Source organism: Dipodomys spectabilis, unplaced genomic scaffold (assembly GCF_019054845.1).
Source record: "Dipodomys spectabilis isolate Male_0828 unplaced genomic scaffold, ASM1905484v1 ptg000187l, whole genome shotgun sequence".
NCBI lineage: Eukaryota > Metazoa > Chordata > Mammalia > Rodentia > Heteromyidae > Dipodomys > Dipodomys spectabilis.
The window spans coordinates 1,376,389-1,399,506 of record NW_024870864.1 but is presented as its reverse complement, the minus strand read 5'-3'; the positions used below and the strand labels follow the sequence as shown (position 1 = coordinate 1,399,506).

The window sequence follows — 23,118 nt, the reverse complement described above, 5'->3', positions numbered from 1 at the left end:
TACACACACACACACACACACGCACACACACACACACACACACACACACACACACACATATGCTTTTCAATTTTCCCACACAATGTTTCTTGGTGGTAGGGGTTTTTTTTTTTGTTTTGTTTTTTGTTTTGGGGTGTGTGTGTGTGTGTGTGTGTGTGTGTGTGTGTGTGTGGTGCTGGTCATGGGGCTTGAACTCAGAGCTGGGCACTATCTCTGAGCTTCTTTTGCTCAATTCTAGTGCTCTACCATTTGAGCCACAGCTCCCTTTCCAGCTTTTTTCTTTTTTCTTTTTAGTTGTTAATGGAGTAATGGAGATGAGAGCCTCTTGGACTTTCTTGTCTGGGCTAGCTTCAAACTATGATCCTTAGATCTCAACCTCCTGAGTAGAATTACAGGGATGAGCAACCAACACCCAGCAAAAATGTGAAAAAAAAAGAAAAAAGAAACACATTCTTCTCATCTAAACTATGACAATTATACATTATAGAAGTATTTTGTGATTTTATAAAATGCAAAATGGTGTTATTCCTCTTTGTCTCCTACAGTCTACATTTGCTGATATATCACTATTCATTTCTTTCCTCTTTTCCACCCTTAGTTTTGCCCGCTGTATGGAACCAAGCTAGTGTTCCAGGAGCGAGCCTGGAATTTAGAACAGAAGTACTTGAATCCCATGACCAGCTTGAGGATCAGGAATCAGGTATGGGTGGGCCCTTAGGGTGAAGAAACTTATTATGCACCCATCTTTAGCTCTTTGTTTTCTTAGAAAATAACCCTGTCATATCATTCATGGACTTCATGCCTCTGGAACTTCACATGATCAATGTGTGACAGGATTGTGTTCTACTTCATAGCGAAATGACAAGGAGTGATTCACTGCACTTGATTTTACTGACATGAGAAGCAGAGAAGGATACTGTGTTTTCCTTGTCTTAGAAACAAAAAATATTAATGATTTTTATTTTTCAACTCCTCCCAAAACTTTATCACTCATCCCTCATATTCAGAAGAGGGATCTGTGGTACTGTTATGTCACAGTAACCACAGAATTCAATAGCTACCAAGCACTTGAAAATGCAGGCAGGTCCAGTGACTCACTCCCAAATGCTAGTCTGAGGAAACAGTATAGAACAGCACCATTATTGGTCAAATGCATTGCTGTACCCCTTCCCTGCTGGCCCTTGGCTGAAGCACAAGCAGGAGTGGGGCTCAGTCTCCACATTCAAGGGAGCTCTCTTTCGAGGATAGATAGGGTAGCAGGTAAAAAGTCTTGAACTTCAGAGTTGAAGGACAGGTCCATGCTCATTATCTTGGGTAAAGTATGGTCAGACAAAATAACGGTTACTCTATTGTGGGCAGTGGGCATCTGATGTTGACTCTATTAAGTTAATGCTTGACAAAGCTGAGGCTTCCATAGCAGATTTCCGATGCTAGCTGAGTTGTAGGATGAGCTGCTGCCTTTAACTAGTTCATGTAGACCGTCATTCGATGGTTCACACACACACACACACACACACACACACATACACACACACACACACACACATATACACCCAGGCTCCTTCATAACAAGGTCCCCATGCATAGGGTACCTAGGTCTCACTCATTCTGTATTTTTTTTAGGGATATGTACAGAACAATTACATTCTTTGTTCTTGGAAGACTCAGTGCCCAGGCATTACCCTGTTTCAGACTTCATTAACCCAGACATTTGTGTTTATTTTGCTTCAGATAATTATCAGTCTCATAGAGTCACAGCTGAGGCTCATTTTCAGGAAGAAAATAACCCAACCGTTAATAGTAGTATATCTCCATTAAAAACCACTTCGTTTTCCTAAAAAATAAAATAAAATTACACCTTCAATTGGTATATTGTAATGAAAATAAGTGGTTGGCTGTGAATTTCCTCCCTTATTTTGCAATTCTTGAAAGTCACCTTAAGGTAGACACAGAGTAGCCTTCTTTGGCCCCCTAGTGTCCTGAGCACAGTGCCTACTCTGAAACAGTGGGGAAGAAAGAAATATATGGGGACATGTGGTCAGCTCACACTAAGACATTAACACAAGAGGAAGCTTTTTAGTCTGTGTGTTTTGAGAGAACCACAGCCCAGCTGTGGGTTGCAGATCAAAAAAGGACCCTATTCAATGTGGTGAAAATAATACTCAGAAAAATGTTAAATCAGGTTCTGTTTCCTGCCCTGAGCTCAAATAATAAAACCATGTGAGAAGTAGGTTACAAAGGGCCTCTAGGCGGGGAATGCTCCAGGCAGAGAGTTGCTTACTCCAAACAGCAGGGAGAAAGGCCATTCTTCCACTTTCTCAGAGACTGTAAGGAGCTGCCCATTAACAGTAGTGTTGAAAAAATAAAACCCAAATCTGCACACCTGGAAGCCAGGTGCTAGTGGCTCACACCTGTAATCCTTGTGACTCAGGAGTCTGAGATCTGAGAATCCCAGCTCCAAGCTAGTTTGAGTAGTAAAGTCCTTGAGACTCTTCAATTAACCACTGAAAAAGCTCAGGGATACTCAAGCCCTGAGTTCAAGCCTGAGGACTAGGGCACACTACACACACATACACACACACACACACACACACACACACACACACACACACACACACACACACACACCCCTCATTCCTGAAAAGAGAAAGTAAACACTAACCATAACTGTGTCCAAGAATTTTTGATATTTCCCAATACACACACCATTTTTCATTACATTGTATCAACAGCCCTTGCTTCTTCATGAGCTGTTGCATTAACATCCTGACGGTGTCATGGCCTGTCAATTGCTACATCTCTATTGGAGCTTAGTTCACTGGATTTGTTCTCCAATGCCTCTGAGAGAGTTTTCACTTTAGTGAACCTATAGCTGTGCAAGGGGAAGCCTAGGTTTCCCAGCATAAATTGCAGTTCTATGTTGCACCTATGCTGGTATATAGACAGGGAAACAGCCCCGTCAGCCTCCATTGCTCCATTGTAAGGAACCATTTCTTTTTTCCTGTATGTGAGAGCACCGCTCAAGAACCTGAGAACTAGCTGGTGACATGTGGTCTGGGCTCATTGGCTGTGTCTGCTAAAATGATCACTAGAACATAAGTTTCGACTTCAGCCTGTTCAACCACTGAGGAAGAACAGCACTCAATCCTGTTGATTGATGGATCATTCAAGTGGCTCTGAGCAGACATGACCATTGGTATACTGATTTAGAAGGTGTGGCTTATTGTAAGAATATGTAGATGCATGGCATGGACCATGGCCCAAAGCTAGTATGCTTAACAAGCTCCCATCTGAATTTAAAAGACAGGTACACTTATTTTCTACATTTATTAACTTTACATGATTATTTATACTTTATTCTCACACCCCTTTATTCAAAACAAATCACTCATTTATTTTGAACTATGCCTAAACTATATAATGGTAGATATTATCAGATAGCAGAAAGGGTTAGAGTTCTAAGCTGGAAAGATGGTATTGGGATATTAGCCCTCCTTAAATCTTAGTTTTAGGAAGAACATGTACCCCACACTCAAACCCATAACCCATAAGGTGCCCTTCATATGCTCTTCACTTCCTACAAACGCAGTGTGGGATGGTTTTCACTTTGCATGGAATATTTATTTCCAATGAACACTCAGATTTCCCACCCCTCCATTTCCCCTCCCCAAACCACCTGGATGAATGCAGCTTTAGCAGATGTTCAGAATCCAATTCACAATCCAGGGCAACATGAACCGAAGATTTAGGCAAAGCATATTGAAAACATCTCCAGGAGTGGGAAAGAGTAGAATTTCTCAGGCCTTCAGTCTCCTGTAGTATGCATAGATTCTCACTTTTCTGTATAAGGAATCTGAAGAAAGAGATTTCCCCACCCCATAAAGCCCATCTGACCTGACAGCTAGTAAGTGAAACAGCTTGCTTGCTAGTGTGTCCCTCAGGCTCAGTGAGGAAGCTGGTGTGGGCTTACCTGCATAGAGTCCTGCTCTGCTCTGGTGTGAGAAGGGCCAGTTCCTGCTTGGTAGCCTTGAGCAAAGAGTCAGGTATTACTAGAATTATGTCACATGCTAGAAATTCAACGGAGTCAAACAGTTAAATCCTGTATTTTGAAGGCATCACCACAACTGGTTGTACCCTTCTGTTACTTTTACCTTGTCCTAGCACCGAGAGCAAGAGAGGAAAACTACTAGCAAGAGATTGCTGCCTAGGAAAGGGGAAAAAATCTATCTTCTCTTCCCCTGTCCTCTTCTCCTGACCCACTCAGGTTCCTCAGTAGCATGAACTACTAGGTTGAACCTATAAATGCAGGCCATTCATGTGAAGTTAAGAAAACATATGGGGGGGGGTGGTAATTTCTTCAGTTTAGCCTAGAAAAGGGACCCTGAGGTCATCTCCCATCCCCACAGACCTGGTTTCCACATGGTAGCCACCTGGTCAACCCTCATGCCCCACAGTGGGGCTTTGTGTATCTGGGAAGTGAATTGGGATCATTCCATTTCCTTCATTCAAGTGTAACTTGTTATAGCTACTGGAGAGGGCAAATGTTTTGCTAAGCTCCAGCCTCTGAGCTCCGGCAACTGCTCAACTCTGGGTTCCCCAGGGGAGATGTTTCAAATGCCAGGCAATTGGGGCTTTCTTCTCCATGTGTGACTGTAGGTCTACTCCCATCACCAAGGATTCACAGTGAAAAATTGTGAAATTTGCGTGAGGAGGAGCTGTCTTCCACAAACAAAGCCCTTTCACAAGTTGGAATTCACCTGAGTCCAACTAGACCCCAGTAGTGGTTAAGGATTTTATCCTGATTCTAAAAAATATTAAGTAAGTTAACTGAACTTAAAAGAGAAAAGAAAATAATTTCAGGATGTTTATTTTAGTATAACAAGGTTTGAGTTAGAAATTACTGTATTTTGTGAAAATAAAATGTGTTTATAGTTGCTTTTCACTTTTCGTGGGCAAGTTCCCTTTCCGGTTTTATTTACTTATTTTTTTATTTTTATTTGTGCCCATCCTGGGGTTTGAACTGAGAGCCTGAGTATTGTCACTGAGCTTTTGTTCTCAAGGCTAGCATTCTGGCTTTTTAGGTAATTAATTGGAGATAAGAATCTTGTGGACTTTCCTGCTTCCTACCAGGGAGGAGCTAGGAGCCACCCCAAGCTAGGCTGTTTAATTTTAAAGCTAAGATTGTTGTTAGGTTCCCTTGGCTCACTCCTGGGAGACTGAGATCTGAGGATCGCTGTTCAAAGCCATCCAGGGCAGGAAAGTAGTCCGTGAGATTCTTATCCCCAATGAAAACTGGAAGTGGTGCTGTGGCTCAAGTGGTAGAGTGCTAGCCTTGAGCTGAAGAGCTCAAGGACAATGCCCAGGCCCAGAGTTCAAGCCCCAGGACTGACAAAAAAAAAAAAAAAAGATTTGATCATTATGTCAATCTGCACCTCTTCCCTCCTGGGTGGGACACAATGCACTTAGTCCCAAGGAACTATAGGAAGGTAACATGCAGGGTGACCTCACTGTAAGGCATAGAGAAGGGATGGGACTTACTTGTAAGAACCCCTATATGGTAGAAGGCTAGACTCTTAGTAGCTTCCTTCCCTAGACAGCTAATAGTTATATCACATATTGTGCCTTGAACCACCAGGAGTCAATTCTGTTAGCCTAATAGCCTACTGCTGAAACAATGTAAGTAGTAATGGCCAGCTCGAGCCAGGAGATTTTTTTTGCTGGGCCATTGGGAGACCCATGTTCTATTTCTTAATATGCGTGATGGATGAGTTTGCTCCTCTTATGATAATTTAGCAAGCTACTATACTTACAGCTCTGCATGCATGTTATTCTTTAACTAAAAAAGCATAAAAAGAAATAGTAATCTTGTAAGGCTTACATTAAAATTACTTTGTTAAAATTTTAACTCAGAACTTCCTGATTTATTTCTGGGTGAGTGGGGTTCTTCAATTAAACATTATATTTTGAGGAATTAACAAATTCATATGTGATACTCACTAGACACTATGTTGGAAATGAACCTACAACTTGGGGGAAAGGGATCAGAAGTCAGAAAACTGGGAGGAAATGAAGGAGGGGGTGACACTGCTTGAAAAGAAATGCACTCATTATCTGACTTACGTAAGTATAACCCCCTCTATATATCACCTATACAATAAAATTTAAATTAAAAAAAGAAACTTAGAAAAGACAAATTCATATGGAGTTATGACAAACACAGGTCTCTTTATCTAGTTTTTCTTCTTAGTAGTCCATTTAAAAACTGTGTGTGTGTGCATTTAGTGTTAAGTTATAGGACTCTGGTGTACATTGGGAATATAGATACTTTAATTTGTCCAGTCTGTCCATTCATTTTCTTAGCAATACTTTCTAATAGGCAGACATTTTTAAGTTTGATGAAATAAAAAGTTGTCGATTTTAATTTTTTGTTAGTGCCCTGTGCCTTTTCTCAAAAAGCTTAACCTAATCCAAGGCTGTAAAGCTATTCTCTTGTGCTTCTTTCTAGAAGCTGTAGGATTTTTACTTTTATGTCCTCTCTCTCTCTCTCTCTCTCTCTCTCTCTCAATCTCTGTACCTCCTCCCCTCCCCCGCCCCTCTCTCTCCTGAGGTTTGAACTCAGGACCTTGCACTTGGCTGCATAGATGCCTCCACCACTTGAGCTATGCCTACAGACATTTTATTCTTTTAGTTATTTTTCAGATAGAGTCTTGCATTTTTATCTGGGGCCAACCAGTGAGAGTGCCAGATGGCAATGGTAGGAGCAGGTGGCTGAGCAAAACTGCTCACCTCAGGGCCAGGAAGAAAGGAAGGGGAAGTGGGCTATGATCCTACAATTCCTTTCAAGAGTACACCCAAATGACATAATGACCTCCTAAAAATTCCACCACCTCCTAATAGCACCACCTTTGGGACCAATCCTGTAACAAATGGGCCTTTTGGAGCCATTTCACATTCAGACGACATCAGCCATGAAACTTGCCCTTCTTTGTATTGATGATGTTTGTGAATATATTCTCAAGAATTTTTCATCTACATTTATAGGAGACATTTAGGCTTTGATTTTGTTTTCTTGCTATGAGCTTATTTAAGGCAGCATCACTACTTCATAATATGAAAAGAATTTCTCATCCTTGGTATTTTTTTTTGCCAGTCCTGGGGCATGAACTCAGAGCCTAGGCATTGTCCTTGAGCTTCTTTGGCTCAAGGCTAGCACCCTACCATTTGAGCCACAGAGCCAGTTCTTGCTTTTTACTGTTTATGTGGTACTAGGGAATCAAACCCAGGGCTTCAGGCATGCTAGGCAAGCACTCTACCACTAAGCCACATTCTAAGCCCACTTGGTATGTTTTTAAAGATATTTTGTATAAAGTTGTCAGAGGTTTCTTTTTTTAATACATTTTTATTGTAAAAATAGTGTACAGAGGAGTTACAGTTACATGAGTAAGGTAATAAGTACATTTCCTATGGAGCATTATTACCACCTCCTTTGTTTTACCCATGCAATACATTCCCTCCCAACCTCCCCAACTCTTCCCTCCCCACCACAAGTTGTAAAGTTTGTTTTCAACATAGTGTCTTGTACATCTCATGGTTACAATGAGTCAACCTGTATCCCTATTTAAGCATTTTGTTTTTTCCCTTCCCCTTCCCCAAAAGAAAAGTGTATATACAAGATGGAGGGCACCTGAATCAAATACAGTGAAAACAGGGGTTATACCATGGGGGAAGAACATATAAAAGAAACAAAAAAAACCCCACATAATATATAAAAAAAAATAGCAAGAAAGAAAAAAACCACTTGTGTCCCTGTCTTGGGGTCCATTTCGCTTAACATCACCTTATATGGTCATATGTATATAGCTTTTGACCTTTTCTGCTTGTCCTAGCCATATACTATTTATTGTAAATAATGGAAACCATGGGACCTATGTTTCTTTGGGTCTGGCTTACTTCACTTAACATAATTTTTTCTAAGTCTTTCCATTTCCTAATAAATGGAACAGTGTCATTCTTTGTGATGGAGACATAGTATTCCATTGTATTTATATATATACCACATTTTCTTGATCCATTCATCTACTGAGGGGCATCTGGGTTGGTTCCATATCTTAGCTATGGTAAATAATGCTGTGAGAAACATACTTGTGCTGGTAGCTTTAGTATACCTTTGTTTGTAATCGTTTGGGTAAATGCACAAAAGGGGGATTTGGGGTCATAGAGGGGCTGTATGTAAAGTCTTTTGAGAAACTTCCATACTGCTTTCCAAATGGTTGAACAACAATGAAGTAGGGTTCCCTTTTGGCCACATTCCTTCCAGCATTGTTGTTATTAGAGTTCTTGATTATAGCCATTCTAACGGGGGTGAGGTGGAATCTCAATGTTGTTTTGATTTGCATTTCTTTTATGGCTAGAGAGGTTAAGCGTTTCTTCATGTTGTCTATTGGCCATCCTTCTTTCCTCTTCAGAGAAGTTTCTCTTTAAGTCTTTTTTTTTTTTTTTTTTTGAACTCTGGGCTTGGGTGCTGTCCTTGTACTCTTCAGTTCAAGGGGAGTGCTCTACTGCTTGACCCACAGCATCACTTCCGGTTTTCTAGTGGTTTATTGGAGATAAGAGTCTCACAGACTTTCCTGCCCAGGCTAGCTTTGAACCAAGATTCTCAGATCTCAGCCTCCTGAGTAGCTAGGATTAAAGGCGTGAGCTACCAGTGCCTGGGTTTCTCTTTAAGTCTTTAGCCACTTATTTATCGGGTAGTTGTTTCTTTGAGGATTTGTTGTTGGGGGATTTAATTTTTTGAGTTCCAGGTATATTTTAAATATGAGACCCTTGTCCATTATATGGCTAGTGAAGATCTTCTCCCAATCCGTGGGCTTTCTATTGATCTTGCTAGCTATGTCCTTTGCCATGCAGAAGCTCTGCAGTTTCATGCAATCCCATTTGTCCAACCTTTCTTTAATTTGTTGTGTTTCTGGGACTCTATTAAGAAAATTTCAGCTTGTGCCAAGGAGTCCTAGAGTTTCAACTATTCCTTCCTGTAATGTTTTCAGGGTATTTGCTTTGACTTTGAGAGTTTCTAAATAGCATTACAACCTCTGAGGCCAAAATACTTTTGTTGGTTCTTTTTATATTAAACCGAAATCTTGGTTTAACTATTAACTTTTATTTTTCAGCTTAATTTTTAAAACATAGTTTCTTTGGATACAGAATTTTAAAGTTATTGTTATATTGTCTTGTTTTGCATCTGATAAGAATTCAGCTGTGAATATTCTTTTTATGTAGATTGACATTATGACTAATGTTACAAGTTTTTACGCTTTTGAGATTCTACTACATGTGCTTAGGTCGAACTATTAAGATATTTATCTGCTTGCGACTCATTGAACTTCTTACATGTACAGGTATGATATTAAATTTATAATCTCAAACTTATAGACATTTTAGCCATTATATTTCCAAATAGTTTATATTTCATTCATGGAAACTTCTGGGATTACAATAGCATATATATAATTGCCTGTGTAATACAACAGGGCACTGAAGTTTTGTATTTTCTTCTTTGTTCATTTGGGGTAATTTCTACTGACGTATTTGTTTTCAAGATTGTGCATTTTTACTTGACAATACTCATCCTGCTGTTAAAGCCATGGCTAATTTTTTATCTCAAATATTCCTCTTTTTTTAATTTTTTATTTTTAATATATTTTTATTGTAAAGATACTGTACAGAGGAGTTACAGTTACATGGGTAAGGTAATGAGTACATTACCTATCAAGCATTGTTACCCCTCCTTTGTTTTTCCCCTACCATCCCTTCCCTAACCACTTCCCCAATATAGTGTCTTGTACATCTCATTGTTACAATGGGTCAACCTGTTTCAACATTTTGTTATTTCCCTCCTCCCAAAAACAATTAGAAATATATATATATATATATATATATATATATATATGTATGTATATACAAGATGCAGGGCACCAGAATTAAATACAATGAAAACAGGGGTTATACCATGGGGGGAGATAATCAAGAAATCTAATAACAAGAGATGCTGGAGGGGATGTAGCCAAAAGGGAACCCTACTGCATTGTTGGTGGGAGTGTAAACTTGTTCAACCACTTTGGAAAGCAGTATGGAGGTTCCACAAAAGACTATACATAAAGACCTCCACTATGACCCAGCAATCATTCACTTTTGCGCATTTACCCAAATGATTACAAACAAGGGTATACTAAAGCTATGTTTCTCACAACATTATTTACCACAGCTAAGATATGGAACCAACCCAGATGCCCCTCAGTAGATGAAAGGATCAAGAAAATGTGATATATATATATATATATATATATATGCATATGTATATATATATATATATGTGTGTATATATATATATGTATATGATGGAATTCTATGCCTCCATCAGAAAGAATGACATCACCCCATTTGTTAGGAAATGGAAAGACTTGGAAAAACTTATATTAAGTGAAGTAAGCCAGGCCCAAAGAAACATAGATCCCATGGTTTCCCTTATTTGCAATAACTAGTATATGTCTGAGACAAGCAGAAAAGGTCAAAAGCTATGTACATATGACCATATAAGATGATGCTAAGCGGAATGAACTCCAAGATATGGACACAAGAGGTTTTATCTTCCTTGCTGCTGTTTTTTTAATGTATGTATAATGTACTATGTAATTTTTTTGTTCAAATATTCCTTTGATTCTCGCTTAGAGGTTACATTTATCTCATGAAATATCCCATTGTAGCTCACTAGACCCATTTTTTCCTTGTAAATTCCTAAATACATTTATAATAATTGTCTGCTAATAATCTTTGTCTGCTAATTCCCATAAGGGAGCATTTGGAAGTCTGCCTTTACTGACTGTGCTATCTCTAGAGTTTGAATAATATGTCTTCTTCTTTGCAGGGTGTTAAGAATGTTCTAATGTACTTCAGATATTGTGTATAACAGACTTTAATTCTTGTGCTTCCTTTTCTTCATATGATTATTAGGGTTCAGCAGGGTCTGCTGTAATTAGATGGCATTCACTATGCTTAGCCTGTCCTACCTCCATGCTGCCCTTTGATTCCGTCAGCAGTTGAGTTGGAAGGATGCTGGACTATTGTGGCAGTGCCTTTGAGTTCAACTCCAGCATAGCTTCCAAGTACAGATAGAACTCTGCACATTTCCTTTGTTTTCCAGACGCCATAGCTAATGCTTACATGACAAAATTCTGGATTAGGGTAAATATTGATGGGTCAAACACATTTTCATATGCTTCAGTTCTGAATTCCAGTCCATCTGGCCATTTTTTCCTCATCCTTTTAAAGTCTCTCCCTGCCTTAATAGGGTTACACTTTCATCTACCAACCTAAACCCTCATATGTGAAACTATGGCCTTCTTCTTACCTGCAAAGACATTTCTCTCCAAAATTACTTCATCAGAGCTTCCATAAAGTATAGACTGTACTTTCTTCAGTAACCTCATTAAATGGATCATTTTAATTTTGTCCAGATTCATCTGCTTGTTACTGTGAAAGTGAAGTTTCTTGATTCCTTACATATCCTGAGTAGAAGTAGGAGCCCTTCCAAATTGCTAGTGATATCATTTGGGCCCATGAAGTTAAAACTTGCAAGACAGACCTTCTTTATGATAACTTTGGATTCAGCCTCCTTAGCTCAAGTTCTTTATCCACAGGTTTGATCAGTGGCAAATAAAAGTATTGTACAAAAACAACATGTCTGTACTAAAAAAAAAAAAAAAATGTCTGTACTAAATAAATGAGTTTTTCCCTTGCTATGATTTCCTAAGCAATAATTCCCTAAATAGCAATTATTTGCACAGCATTTAGATTGTATTAGGTACAGTAAGTAATTTTGATATAGTGTAAGACACAGGAGAGGATGTTATAAGCAAATACTATGCCATTTTCTTTTTTTTTTTTTTTGGTTGGTCTTGGGGCCTGAACTCTGGGCCTGGGCGCTATCCCTCAGCTCTTCAGCTCAAGGCTAGTGAGCCACAAGCCACAGGGCCATTTCAGGCTTTTTTCTGCTTATGTGGTACTGAGGAATCGAATCCAGGGCCTCATGCATGCAAGGTAAGCACTCAACCACTGACCCACCTTCCCAGCCCCACTATGCCATTTTATATGTGGGAGTTGAAGATGCACAGATTTGATTATCTGCAGGGGGCTGTCAAGAGTATTTACCCCGCAGACACCTACCAGATGACTTACTTAGTTCTGGAAGTTTATGGTACTTCTGCTTTTGAAGAAAATTCTTGATTGAAAATCACTCTCTTGGGTATATACTTATCAGGCTAAGCGATCAGTTGATTAAACAGCCATATCCTTTTGAATGAAAAAGGTGTGAAACTAATATTGCAGCATTATTATAACCACCTAATTGAATATTCTTTCTTGTTTCACGTAAAATGCATTTGTCTATAGAAAATGCTACCAAGAGAGGCACTGTGGTTACTTTAATTCCATTGCCAAAACTTTTCTATGGTTTCCTGTATTCTAGAGGGAAAGTGATATACCCTTGTCTTCTTTTTAAACTTTCCTCTTATGAATCAGTGGCACAGAGAAAAAGTGTCAGAAGTTCTTATTAAGTGGTTAAAGAGAATGCCTCTGTGTCAGCATTCTTGCTTTATTTAATGGTGATTAAGCAAACTTTGTAAAGGAATTGGCATTGTGAAGAATTTTGTATTCATTATTAATTGGAGAACATATGGTAGTAAGAAAAATAGAGATGGGAGTATAGTTCAGTGGTAGAATGCTTGCCTAGCATGTGTCAGGTTCTGGGTCCCATCCCTAGGGGAAAAAAATCAATAACTTGTAATGCTTGTGTTCCTAGATATTTAGAAGGTGGAAACCTGGAGAATCCAGGTTCAAATCCAGCCAGAGAATAAAAGTCCAGGAGACCTTATCTTCAGTTAACCAGTAAAATGCAAAGTGGAGACCTGGTTCAAATGGTAGAGCACCAGCTATATGAGTGAAAAAGTTAAGAGCAGAATGCCCTGAGTTTAAGTCCCAGTACTAATACACACACACACACACACACACACACACACACACACACACACACACACACACACACACACACACACACACCACAGAGTAATAACAAGAATATATGTAGTCAATATGTGCCAGCCTTACTTCATTCTTACTTCTTAGAGATAAGGACGGTGTCAAGGTTCAACACTCCACTCCTGCACTGAATGGACATTTTCTATAATACTTAGTAAATAGTTGAGTGGTATATTCATCAGGCAAACAAATGATTGCACTAAGAAGAACATTTTGAAGGTAAATCTGTCTCTCCTCAAATTAAACTTTTTAGTTAGGCTCAATAAAGGTGATATTGTTTGGCTAGGAGGAAAATTTCTTCATTCTAACATCTCAGATTATGTTAAATATCTTTTATCAAACTAAGAGCTAGTCAACATAAAATATTAATTAAATAGATGCAGAGAAATTATTAAGCTAGAATCTTGATTATTAATTATAACTGCAGAATTTTGTTTTATGCCAATATGACTTGGCTTTAGAGGAAACCACATGGGTGCATGTATTCTTGGGACCAGGAGATCTAGGAAACTGAGGCTTGACCCTGCCTCAAGGAACTGGCCAGTTATCAGAGAAAACAGAAATTGCCCCTGCTCCCGTGTGTGGACAGTAACTGAAGAAAAAGAATCATAGTATCCAGTGTGAGATTATGTCTCAGGTGAGTTTATTCTGTTTTTCTTTTTCTTCTTTTCCGTGTGTGTGTGTGTGTGTATGCGCGCGCGCGCGCGTGCACGTGCACACAACAGTACCGGGGCTAGAACAGATAGCCAGAGCATTGTCCCTTTTTCACTATCCCTTGGGCCATACCTCCACTTCTGGCTTTTTGCTGGTTGAATAGAGAGAAGAGTCTCACAGACTTTCCTCCTCGGGGTATAATAATCCTCAGATCTCACCCTCTTGAGTAGCTAGGATTACAGGCATGAACCCCTAGCACCAGGACAATGCTATGTTTATGTTTATGTTGACTATCAGTCAAATAATAGGGATGAAGATGACAATTAGCTATCAAAGACCTATCACTCTAACCCCATAAGGAATATTATCTGAATGAAATGCGCGTTATTCTTCAAGAGAGGCAACTGACTATGAGACAAATGAGACCACGGCCTTTGGCATTCAGTGAGCCTAGAAGTCTTTGCAGGAAGCAGGAAGAGCTACAGGTTAATTACTTGGCCATAGGCATTTCACTGGTCATGATGTGTTAGTTGGCTTGGTGCACATTGGAAGGGATTTGGATTGTGTTTGATGATTTAGGGTGATGGCTGGAGGGGCAGGAAGGGTCTATAGAGCTGTGCAGAAGACTGCCAACTTTCTTGTGGTGCATGTGTCTCTCCCATTCCCAGAAAGAGTACCTAGTGTGCTTTGAACATCATCATCTCCAGGTCTCTCCAGGATGAACCTATTTTCTGGAGAGCTGAAGCCTTGGCCTACTGCAGGAAGTTTCCAGACCCTCCAGCTGGCCCTTTTGTACAGCCAGCTACCTCTGAAGCCAGCCTTCTCGGCATCTTCCTCTAGGGGCAACATCGTTCCTAGACCCCATGACCCTCTTGGGAAACTTGAGCTAGCATGGATAGACATCTGGACATTCTGATGTAAGGCAAACATCCAAGGTCACTCACTTGTTTTGATGGTGGAGACATTTTTTCAGATTTGTTACTTCAACAAAGGTGCTCTATTTCTTTAAACCTTGGTTTGCCTATAAACTAGAGTGGTATCTGTAGTAAGGACCAGTGAGTCAGAGAATGTAAAGGCTTCCTCTGCCATCCGACACCCAATAGGTATATAGAAAATACCAACCTGGCTTAGATAGGTATGCAGAGTGCCATATGTTGCTTCTTGGCATTGTTAGGAAGTTACACAAGATGCAAGCAGGCTGCCTAGGTAATGGAGGCCTAGTGGCTTCCTTCAGCACCTTGCTGCCTTTACCTGGCTATCTGGGAGGGAAAATGAAGAGTACAGACCCTGACTCGACGGATCAGAAGCAAAGGCTCGCATAACAATCTGACATGTGCAAATGTTAAGAATCAAGACGGGTGCCAATGGTTCATGCCTGCAATCCTAACAACGTAGGCAGGTGAGATTTGGGAATTGCAGTTCAAAGCCAGGCCTTTAATTTTTTTTTTTCTGTGACAACCTGTAACATTGCTATATTAACTAGTCAAATATCTTTTGTATTAAGATCCTATTTCCAGCAGTCTTTAAAACTCAACAACTTCCTGAAGTAGGAAACCTGTACTTGCAGCTTACACCCTTAAACCTGCCAAGTCCAGCCTGGGTTATGATGTACAGTGGGACTTCGGTACCTATCATCCTGACAGGCAGAGACATAAGTGAGTGCCTAGAATGACAGCCAAACATTCAATGTAACAGAAATGAGGCTTGATCCTTCTACCTAAACATTAATCCTTTGTAGGTTCCTATCACAATCTGTGAAGAATATAAGAAGGAGAATTAACAGTCTCCAGAAGTTTACATTAAGAAACAATCTTGACACTATGGTCACCTCACTTAGTCTTCCCATCAATTCACTGTTCCTTTCTAGCATCAATGAAAGGGCCACAAGTGAAGAAACCTGTTCACCTGCCACTGGATTTTCTTTTTCTTTTTTTCTTTCCTTCCTTCCTTTCTCTCTTTTTCTTTTCTTTATTTTTCTTTGCCAGTCATAAGGCTTGAACTCAAGGCCTGGGCACTGTCCCTGAGCTTCTTTTGTTCAAGGCTAGTGCTCTACCACTTGAGCCACAGTGCCACTTTGGCCTTTTCTGCATATGTGTTACTGAGGAATCGAACCAAGGGTTTCATGCATGTTAGACAAGCACTCTACCACTAAGCCACATTCCCAGCCCTCTTTTCTCTTCCTTTTGTAATCTTCTCTTATAACCGGTGCTGGTGACAGGCTTATAATCATTAGTTTCTCAGGAGGTCAGTATCTGGAGGATTGCAGTTTGAAGCCAACCTGGGCAGAGAAGTCTGACAGACTCCCTTATAAAGTGACTAGCAAAAAAGCAAGGCTGAGGTCTTAGTTTGAGTGATAGAGCATCAATGGAGTGTGAGGTCCTGAGTTCAAATCCTAATACCAAAAAAACCCTCAGAAATCTGTCTCCTATGATTTGTATCTCTGGTCCTTAATTCTATATATAGCACTAAACACATGAAGCCCTTACTTTTTTCCACACACTTTCATTTAAAGTGACAAAAGTTATGTAATGCAGACTCAAAGGGAAATGTATTTTGAATAATTATGTGACATTATGTGGAAAGTTCAGAGGCTGTGTACACCATCTCATGATTTTGAACCTTGTGGTTAAAGACATTGAAAGTTGACAGATTAGTCAGGGATTTGTCAAGAGTATTAATTATGAACTTTGAAATCTTGGTCAGTGAAAGTTCATCTGCGCATCTTGCAAATATGATCAAAGTCTTTTCAGTACTGATTTGATGGTGCTTAACCACAATGTGTGAAGAATGAGGCTTTTCATTAGAAATTACTGATGTAATTGAGGACATTTTCAAGAAAGATACATAATTGAGCTTTTATAATTCATGCTCTTCCCCTCCTCCACCTCCAATCCCATCTGCATTCTGTGAGCTCCTTTGAACACTTCAGATAGCATTTTAGAATGCCACAGAAGGAAAGTATGTGCTGTTAACTTCAGTGCTACTCAGGGTTCTACCATCCAGGAGGACAAAGTTGGGGGTAGTGGAAATGATGAGTTCAAAATTATATACACCAAAAAACTTGTGCTTACTGTGATTTGGAATGTGAAAGGAATTTACTACTTGCTGAGAAGTTGAAAATGATGAGTTCAGTACAGAATTGGATAGGAGAAGGGAAAAGCCATCCCTCTGCAATTATTCAGATACAGAAAATAATCTATGATTTTTCTCTTCTCTGATGTGAAAATAATGCTCCGGCACGTAAACTGTGGAAAATGAAACAATATGCCCAGTGTAGCTTCTCAAAATCACTGACCTGTAAATCCCATCTCTTGAACCAGGGATGTCTGTCTTCTCCATGGCTGCCAGTGACTGCCTGAACAACATTGTGTTGCTTTACTGCAGGTCTCTGGAGTGTAGCTGAAAGTGCTCAGAGTGTCCAAGAATGCCAAACCTTGGTCCTCTGTCCCTTTCTGCAGATTCCACAATCCTCTCTGTGGCCCGCTCTTAGCTGGGAAGGCTGGGAGCAGGCTTACCTGCGGTGAGGTTCTTCTGTTCAGTTGCCCTCTGCGCGCCGGAAGGTGGCACCCTAGCCACTCCAGAGGAGGAAAGGAAGGGAACCTCGAGGGAGAAGAGAAAGAAGGAGTGTGGGGGGGGGGGGGGAGGGCGGAAGAGCTTAGTTCTTAGACTTGGGGCTCTGGCGAGTAAGTCGCCACCTCCACCCTTTTACGGAAAACGCCTAGATGTCTGGTCTGCTAGGGGACAGTTCGAAATTCAGGAGATAAATAGTGTTCCGAGGGTTATTCATAGCCAATTGCTTCTGGCCTACTGCGTCCCAGGGAAGGGTTGGTTTCCGCGCCTCCTGAGTGCTCAGCTGCGTGCGGGTGTGCAGAAAGCCGCGGGTCTCAGGGAGAGCGCGCGTCATCAGACCCTTGGCCCTTTGTGTCTTGCTTGGCAGTGGCTGCACCCGTGCGCGTCGGTGAAGAATGATGCCCTGAGGGTGGGGTCTGCCTTGAACATTCCACTCGCCGACCTCCAAGCGCCCATAGCGGGAATCCCCGACCCGCAGGCCTCCTGGGCCCTCTATCCCGCGCCCGCGGAGCCAGCCGCCCGCCCTCCAGCCCCGCGCCCCGCGGCCAGAGCCGCGGGCCAAGCTGTACCCCGCGTGGCGTGGTGTGAACCGGCCCCTTTGGAGCTGCCAGGAAGCTGGCCCCGCTAGCCCCGGGAGCTGGGGTTGAGGCCAGGCTGGCTCGTGCGGGGCCCCTGCCCGCGGGCAGTTTGATCGTGAAGCCGAGGTCCCTACCGGGGCTGGTGAAGGTAGGCAGCGGCGGCTGGGCCAGGGAGCCCCGGCGGCCGCTTCCTGGGGAGTTCTCCCTTCCTGTCCCCGGGAGCTCCTCTCCTCCTCCCTCCTCCTCAGACCCTCAGGAGCTCCCCGCCCCGACCTCCACCGCCCGATGCCGGCCTCGAGGATTTGCTGTCCTCGGTGACTCACATTCCCCGTAATTTTGAAAAACGGCGGTGCAAAGTTAAAAGAAAAAAAATCAAAACACAAAAAAATCAAACACCCTCAGGCAAAAGAAGAGGGGGGACGTCCCATCGCCCCACGCACCGGCAAAAGTTGGCTTGGGCGAGTGGCACCAGCCGAGGCTGGGCTCCGCGCAGAAACGCACCCGAGGAGAGGGGGCGGGGGGGGGGGGGCTGGAGTTGTGCTTTCGGTCGAGCAAGGAGTCCAGCTGGTTCCTCCCCCCCGGCACCCCCCACCTCCGGTGGACGGCTTCCTGATCCCAGATCAGTCCCCCCCGCCCCCCCCCTCTCTCTCTCTCTCTCACACACACACACACACACACACACACACACACACACATTAGCCCCGCGTAAAAGTTCAATCTGTCCCGTAGAAGAGTGCAGTCTTGAAGCTGAATAAAGCAATGAGCTGAAAGGGCGGCGCGCCCGCAGCCTGGAGTGCTGAGGAGGCGGGTTTGGGGGATCCACTGCCGAATGAACTGGTTTCGAAACTTGGAAAGACCCCACAGGCGGCGCCCGCGGTGCGTGCATGTCCCCTGTCCGCTCAGTCCGAGTCCTCCTGGCTTTTCTCCCTCCACACGCCGGCCGGTGGCAGGGAGGGATTACTGTCCTGCAGCGAGAGCGATATCCAGGATCGGTGAGCCAGAGCCCACCGGCCTTTCCCACGATGCCCTTCACGCCTGGAGGGATTCCCGCACACACCGCGGGGAAAGGGCCGGACAGGGGCTCCAAGCCGCCTGAAGCGCGTCGGGTGGAAGGGCCCCAGCTCGTCCGAGTTAACGAGAACCATCGCCTCCGGGCAGGCTTCTTTGTTAAGCCCTAATCTGGAGCTCCTTGCTTTCCCCGACGCCTAGGTATTTACCGGGTCGCAAGGGCAGGGCGACGCTCGGACCACGCGACTTGGCGGCGTGGTTCTTTTGCGGGTCGTGCTTCGCGTCGCCCGACGCCCGAGGTGGCACCGGGTAGGACCCAGGGTGGCTGACAGCTCACCCTTGGGGCTCTCTCCCCGCGGGCGCAGCAGGTTGCATTGCCTACCCCCACCCCCGATGCGGAGTTGCAGAGGCACAAATCTCGACGGGAGCCACCGCCGAGGGCCACGGCAGCGATTCCCGCGGTTAGGACAGGTCTCGGCTTCCTAGAGTCCAGTCTGTTCGCGATATCCACGCCCTCGACCTTTCCCTCTTGCTACGAACTCCCCGGGCCGGACCGGCGTGCTTCCTCTAGCCGGTCCTTCGCCCCCCGCTCGGGACGCACCCGAGACTAATCTGGGGTGGTGCTGGGTCACGCCGACATTAGAAGGGCTTCTACACACGAACCATGCCCACGGAGCCCCGGCCGCAGCAAGGCCTCCCCACTCGCTCCTCTACTTGGAGGCCCCTTCCACGTCCTGATAGAGGTGCAGATTGGAGTAGCTCCTCAATTGAGTGTTCTTCAGCTCGGCGTCGCAGAAGGCAAGATGTTCCGTTTCCTGACCCATCCTCCCACTCCCCGCCGCGCTCCCGTCCACCCCGGGGGGTCGTGGAACCGAGGCGCGCAAAGGACTAGCAGGAAGGGCCAGGCATGGGGCCAGGGACACCTGTTCGGAGGGAGAACCGGGGTGCAGACCCACAGAAGAGATGGAGTGTGGTCTCCCGGGGACAGGGAAGAGTCAAGACTCGAAAACGAGGCTGGGGTTGCAAAGGGAGGAAGGGTGGGGAATACTGTGACCTCTAGACGGCTGCCCCAGCGCGGCCCGAACTGCGCCGCTTCGCCGGCACCAACTCCAGCCCACCGAAGGACCGAATCTGGCCGGTCCCCGCGGGCCCAGCCCAGCTCACGTACCACCTTCTCTATCGGAGACCGAGGCTCTCTTGGGTGCCTTTTCTTTTTCTAATGTTTGTTCAGTATCGTTTCTTTTGGGTCCTCTCCCTCCCATTCTCCTTCCCTCCTTCTCTCCCCCCCCCCCATTTCCTTATTTGACGGCCGTACAGTTGGTTCGCGCCCCGCACCTGAGTTGCGTGGGAGCGGCTGTGGGCTGCTGTTTGTGCTTTTCTTGACTGACCTTTCCCCATCCCGGGGGCGGGGGGGGGAGGGTTGTCTCTCACCCAGGCTAAGCTCTGGAAAAAAAAATCCCACGATGGCGCGCGGGGTGACCGGAAGCGACGTCCGAGTCCGGCCACGGGGCGCGGGGAGGACAGCGAGCGTCTCGCGGATCTGGGTCCTACCCGACGCCTGGGACTCTTACGCGAGCACGCTCAGAGACTCGGTGCCCAACTTTGCCCTGCGCCGTTTTCGAAGAGCGACCCAGCACAGCTCGAAGCGGAGCTAGTCCGCGCAGCAAACGCTAGAGGCGGCCTCCTGGAGCTCTCCTCCGGCGACCGTGCCCAGCGGGCGCAGTATTTCCCGGGGTGCCCTCCCTGTTCTTGCCGCTGCGTCCGCCGACGACAGGGGGAACACTTTGGGGTGGGGGGGGATGGGCAGCCACAGCTGCCAGCAAGCCGAGTCACTCGGGTAAACACGCCGGGGTGGGCGGTGCGCAACGCAGGGAACCCGTCGGGACCACCCCCGCCTTTACCTGTCCCAGCCTGCAGGAGCCTGCGGCCCCGGCTCTGTGGGGGCGGTGCTTAGCTGCCAGCCCGCCGGGGCGGGAACTCCAAGGGGCGGAGCTCCAGGTGATTGGGCGCCAGCGCGGGGCCGCCTGTCTGAGCAGGACTGCAGCGCCCCGCGGGTTTCACTTCGCTCCGCGCAGCCGCCGGGTCGACAGCTCGTCAGGAGCCCAACGCCCTGACCTGCCGCTGCCCGCCGCCGCCGGTTCTTGCAGCCGCTCCGCGATCCTTGCTCCTCTGCAGACAGCACCGTCTCGGGCTGCTCGGCTCGTCCAGCTCCTGTGGCCACCGCCTCGGCGTCTTTCCCCCCCCTGGCCCTCGTTCCCCCAATGTCTGACTCTGACTCCCGGACTGAGAAACGCAAGGTAAACACCTCCGAATTCCGGAGCACCGGCTTGGGACCGCAGGAAGACCGGCACAGGCGCCGGAGCTCGAGCCGCTCCATCCCCCGCCCGCTTCCCTCGCACGTGCAGGCAGAATCGCGCGTATTTGCCCCACTAGTCGCAATAGGTGCAGGCGGGTCCCCTCCTGGGCAGGTCCACTCTAGGCCAGGGCTGGCTGTGGGCCGCCGAGGACACCTGACCGAAGTACGACTGGGGCCTGGATTTCGCACCCGGCGGGGGGCGGGGGGTCATGAAGCCTTGTTGGCCGGGCTGGGAGAGCGCGAGCTATCGTCGCCGTGCTGGGGACTTGCCCCGTGAGCCTAAAGGAGAAGTTTCGCCAACAGCCCGGCGATCCCCTACTTGTAGCCACGCAGTACCTGAGGGTTTGGCGGCTTGGCTCTTGGGGCGCATGAGCCCGTTGCGGAGAGTTTGCGGAACTGCGGTGGGGATTTAACTGACGAGGCTGGTCTTTTCCTGTGACTCATGCAAGCCGAGGTTTAGCTGCTGGTGTTGCTTTGTCGGATCTGCCTGGAGGCCCAGCCCCTGCTGTGTGCGCCCTGCGGACAACGTCAGCCAGACAGGATCCACTGGCCGCGAGGGACTCAGGGCCTCTCCGGACCACTAAGGCCACACGGGGGACCAACCAACCAGCAGAACTAGCTCGGTCCTCAGGGCTGGGCTCTCCTAGCGGCTCCCGAGTGCTGGATCGCACCGATACTCGTTTGCTGTGCAGGCTGGTGGCGCCGTACCTTCGGGGGACGTGTTTCCCCGGGGTTGGCACTGATGGTGCAAGGGCCCGCGGGACACTGGGGAACGAGAGTTGGGTGTGTGCGCTAGTGACCAGAGATGGTCGTTCCGATTTGATGCGTACCCGCGGCGCTTGGGGACCTAGGATGAAGTTGCAGCAGTCGGCTGGATGCTGCAGCCGGGGCTAGGGCAGCCGTTGAGGTCGGCAACTCGACCTACCCGAACCAGTGTGTTGACTGCCCATCTAGTCTCGGGAAGTTCTTCGGTCTCGCTTTGTCTCCAGGTGATCTTGCCCGGGGCGGCGGGAACTGCTGCAACGCGCGCGGTGTCCCTAACGCAGGGGCGGGGCGGACAGCCAGAGCCCAGTCTGGAGGTTGTGGCCGCCTCAGCCCTAGTGGAGCTGGAGGGCGAGTTTGTCAACAATCGCCTCGCCTTTGGCTGCCTGACCCGTAGGCGCCGCCCCCGCCGCCGCTGCCCATTGGCTGCAGCACCGAGCGACCGCGCACGGGCCAATTGGGAGCGCGGGCACCGGGCGCCAGCTGCGCGGGGAGGCCGGCGGTGCCGGCCGCGGCGGGCGCAGAGCGCGAGGGGAGGAGCGGGAGGAGGCGGAGGATGTTCCCGGCGGCGGCGGCGGCCGGCGCAGCGCGGGCCAGAGGCGCGGCGCTCGAAGCCCTGGGCTGCCCGGCGGAGCGTGGCGGCGGGCGGGCGGGAAGGCGTGCACCCAGCGCTGCCCGGAGGGCTCTGAAGCCTGGTGCTGCGCTTTGTGTCCCACGCTGCCTGAGTGGTGACGGTCTGGGGGCGCCGGGTCGGCGCAGAACGCGGGTCGGTCGCCGTGGGGCCCGGGCCCGGACGCAACGCACGGAAGGGAAGGGGCGGACGTGAGTTTCGGTGTGATTGCCTGGCGAAGGGAGGGACGGCGCGGTGGGGGCGGAGGGGGGTTGTTTCTAGTAAGAGAATCGCGCGGTGAGAAACCGGTGTCGCCGTGCGTGCAGAACTATCTGTGGACTTCGCCGGGGGTGTCGGAGGGCGGTTCCGGGAGGGGGGGTCCCCGATTTGGGATTGTGCATCTAACTGTACACGCTGCATCTTGGAGAAGTTGTGTCGGGTTCGGTGCTGCGCGCGGGAGCGGGAGGCACCGCGGGCGGAGAAGCGCCCGA

General features: G+C 46.4%; 2 protein-coding genes across 5 annotated transcripts in view; both read left to right on the top strand.

Moving 5' to 3' along the window:
- Acoxl (acyl-CoA oxidase like) overlaps positions 1 to 19,510 on the top strand; it is a gene marked incomplete at its 5' end in the record, with an annotated part of 295,914 nt that extends 276,404 nt beyond the window's left edge. The window contains 4 exon segments of the mRNA XM_042695356.1: positions 599 to 700; positions 17,681 to 17,878; positions 19,101 to 19,208; positions 19,307 to 19,510. Coding sequence (XP_042551290.1) covers positions 599 to 700; positions 17,681 to 17,878; positions 19,101 to 19,208; positions 19,307 to 19,510 — 612 coding nt within the window.
- Positions 19,511 to 20,984: 1,474 nt separating this feature from the next.
- The window catches only part of Bcl2l11 (BCL2 like 11), a 40,738-nt gene continuing 38,604 nt past the window's right edge, over positions 20,985 to 23,118 (top strand). For 2 of the 4 annotated variants that reach the window (XM_042695417.1, XM_042695414.1), the window contains exon 1: positions 20,985 to 21,196. The gene's annotated coding sequence lies outside the window, so the exon portion shown is untranslated. Of the gene's footprint in view, positions 21,197 to 22,801; positions 22,844 to 23,118 lie in introns of those variants that run through there. The other 2 variants (XM_042695416.1, XM_042695415.1) reach the window with 2 other exon arrangements.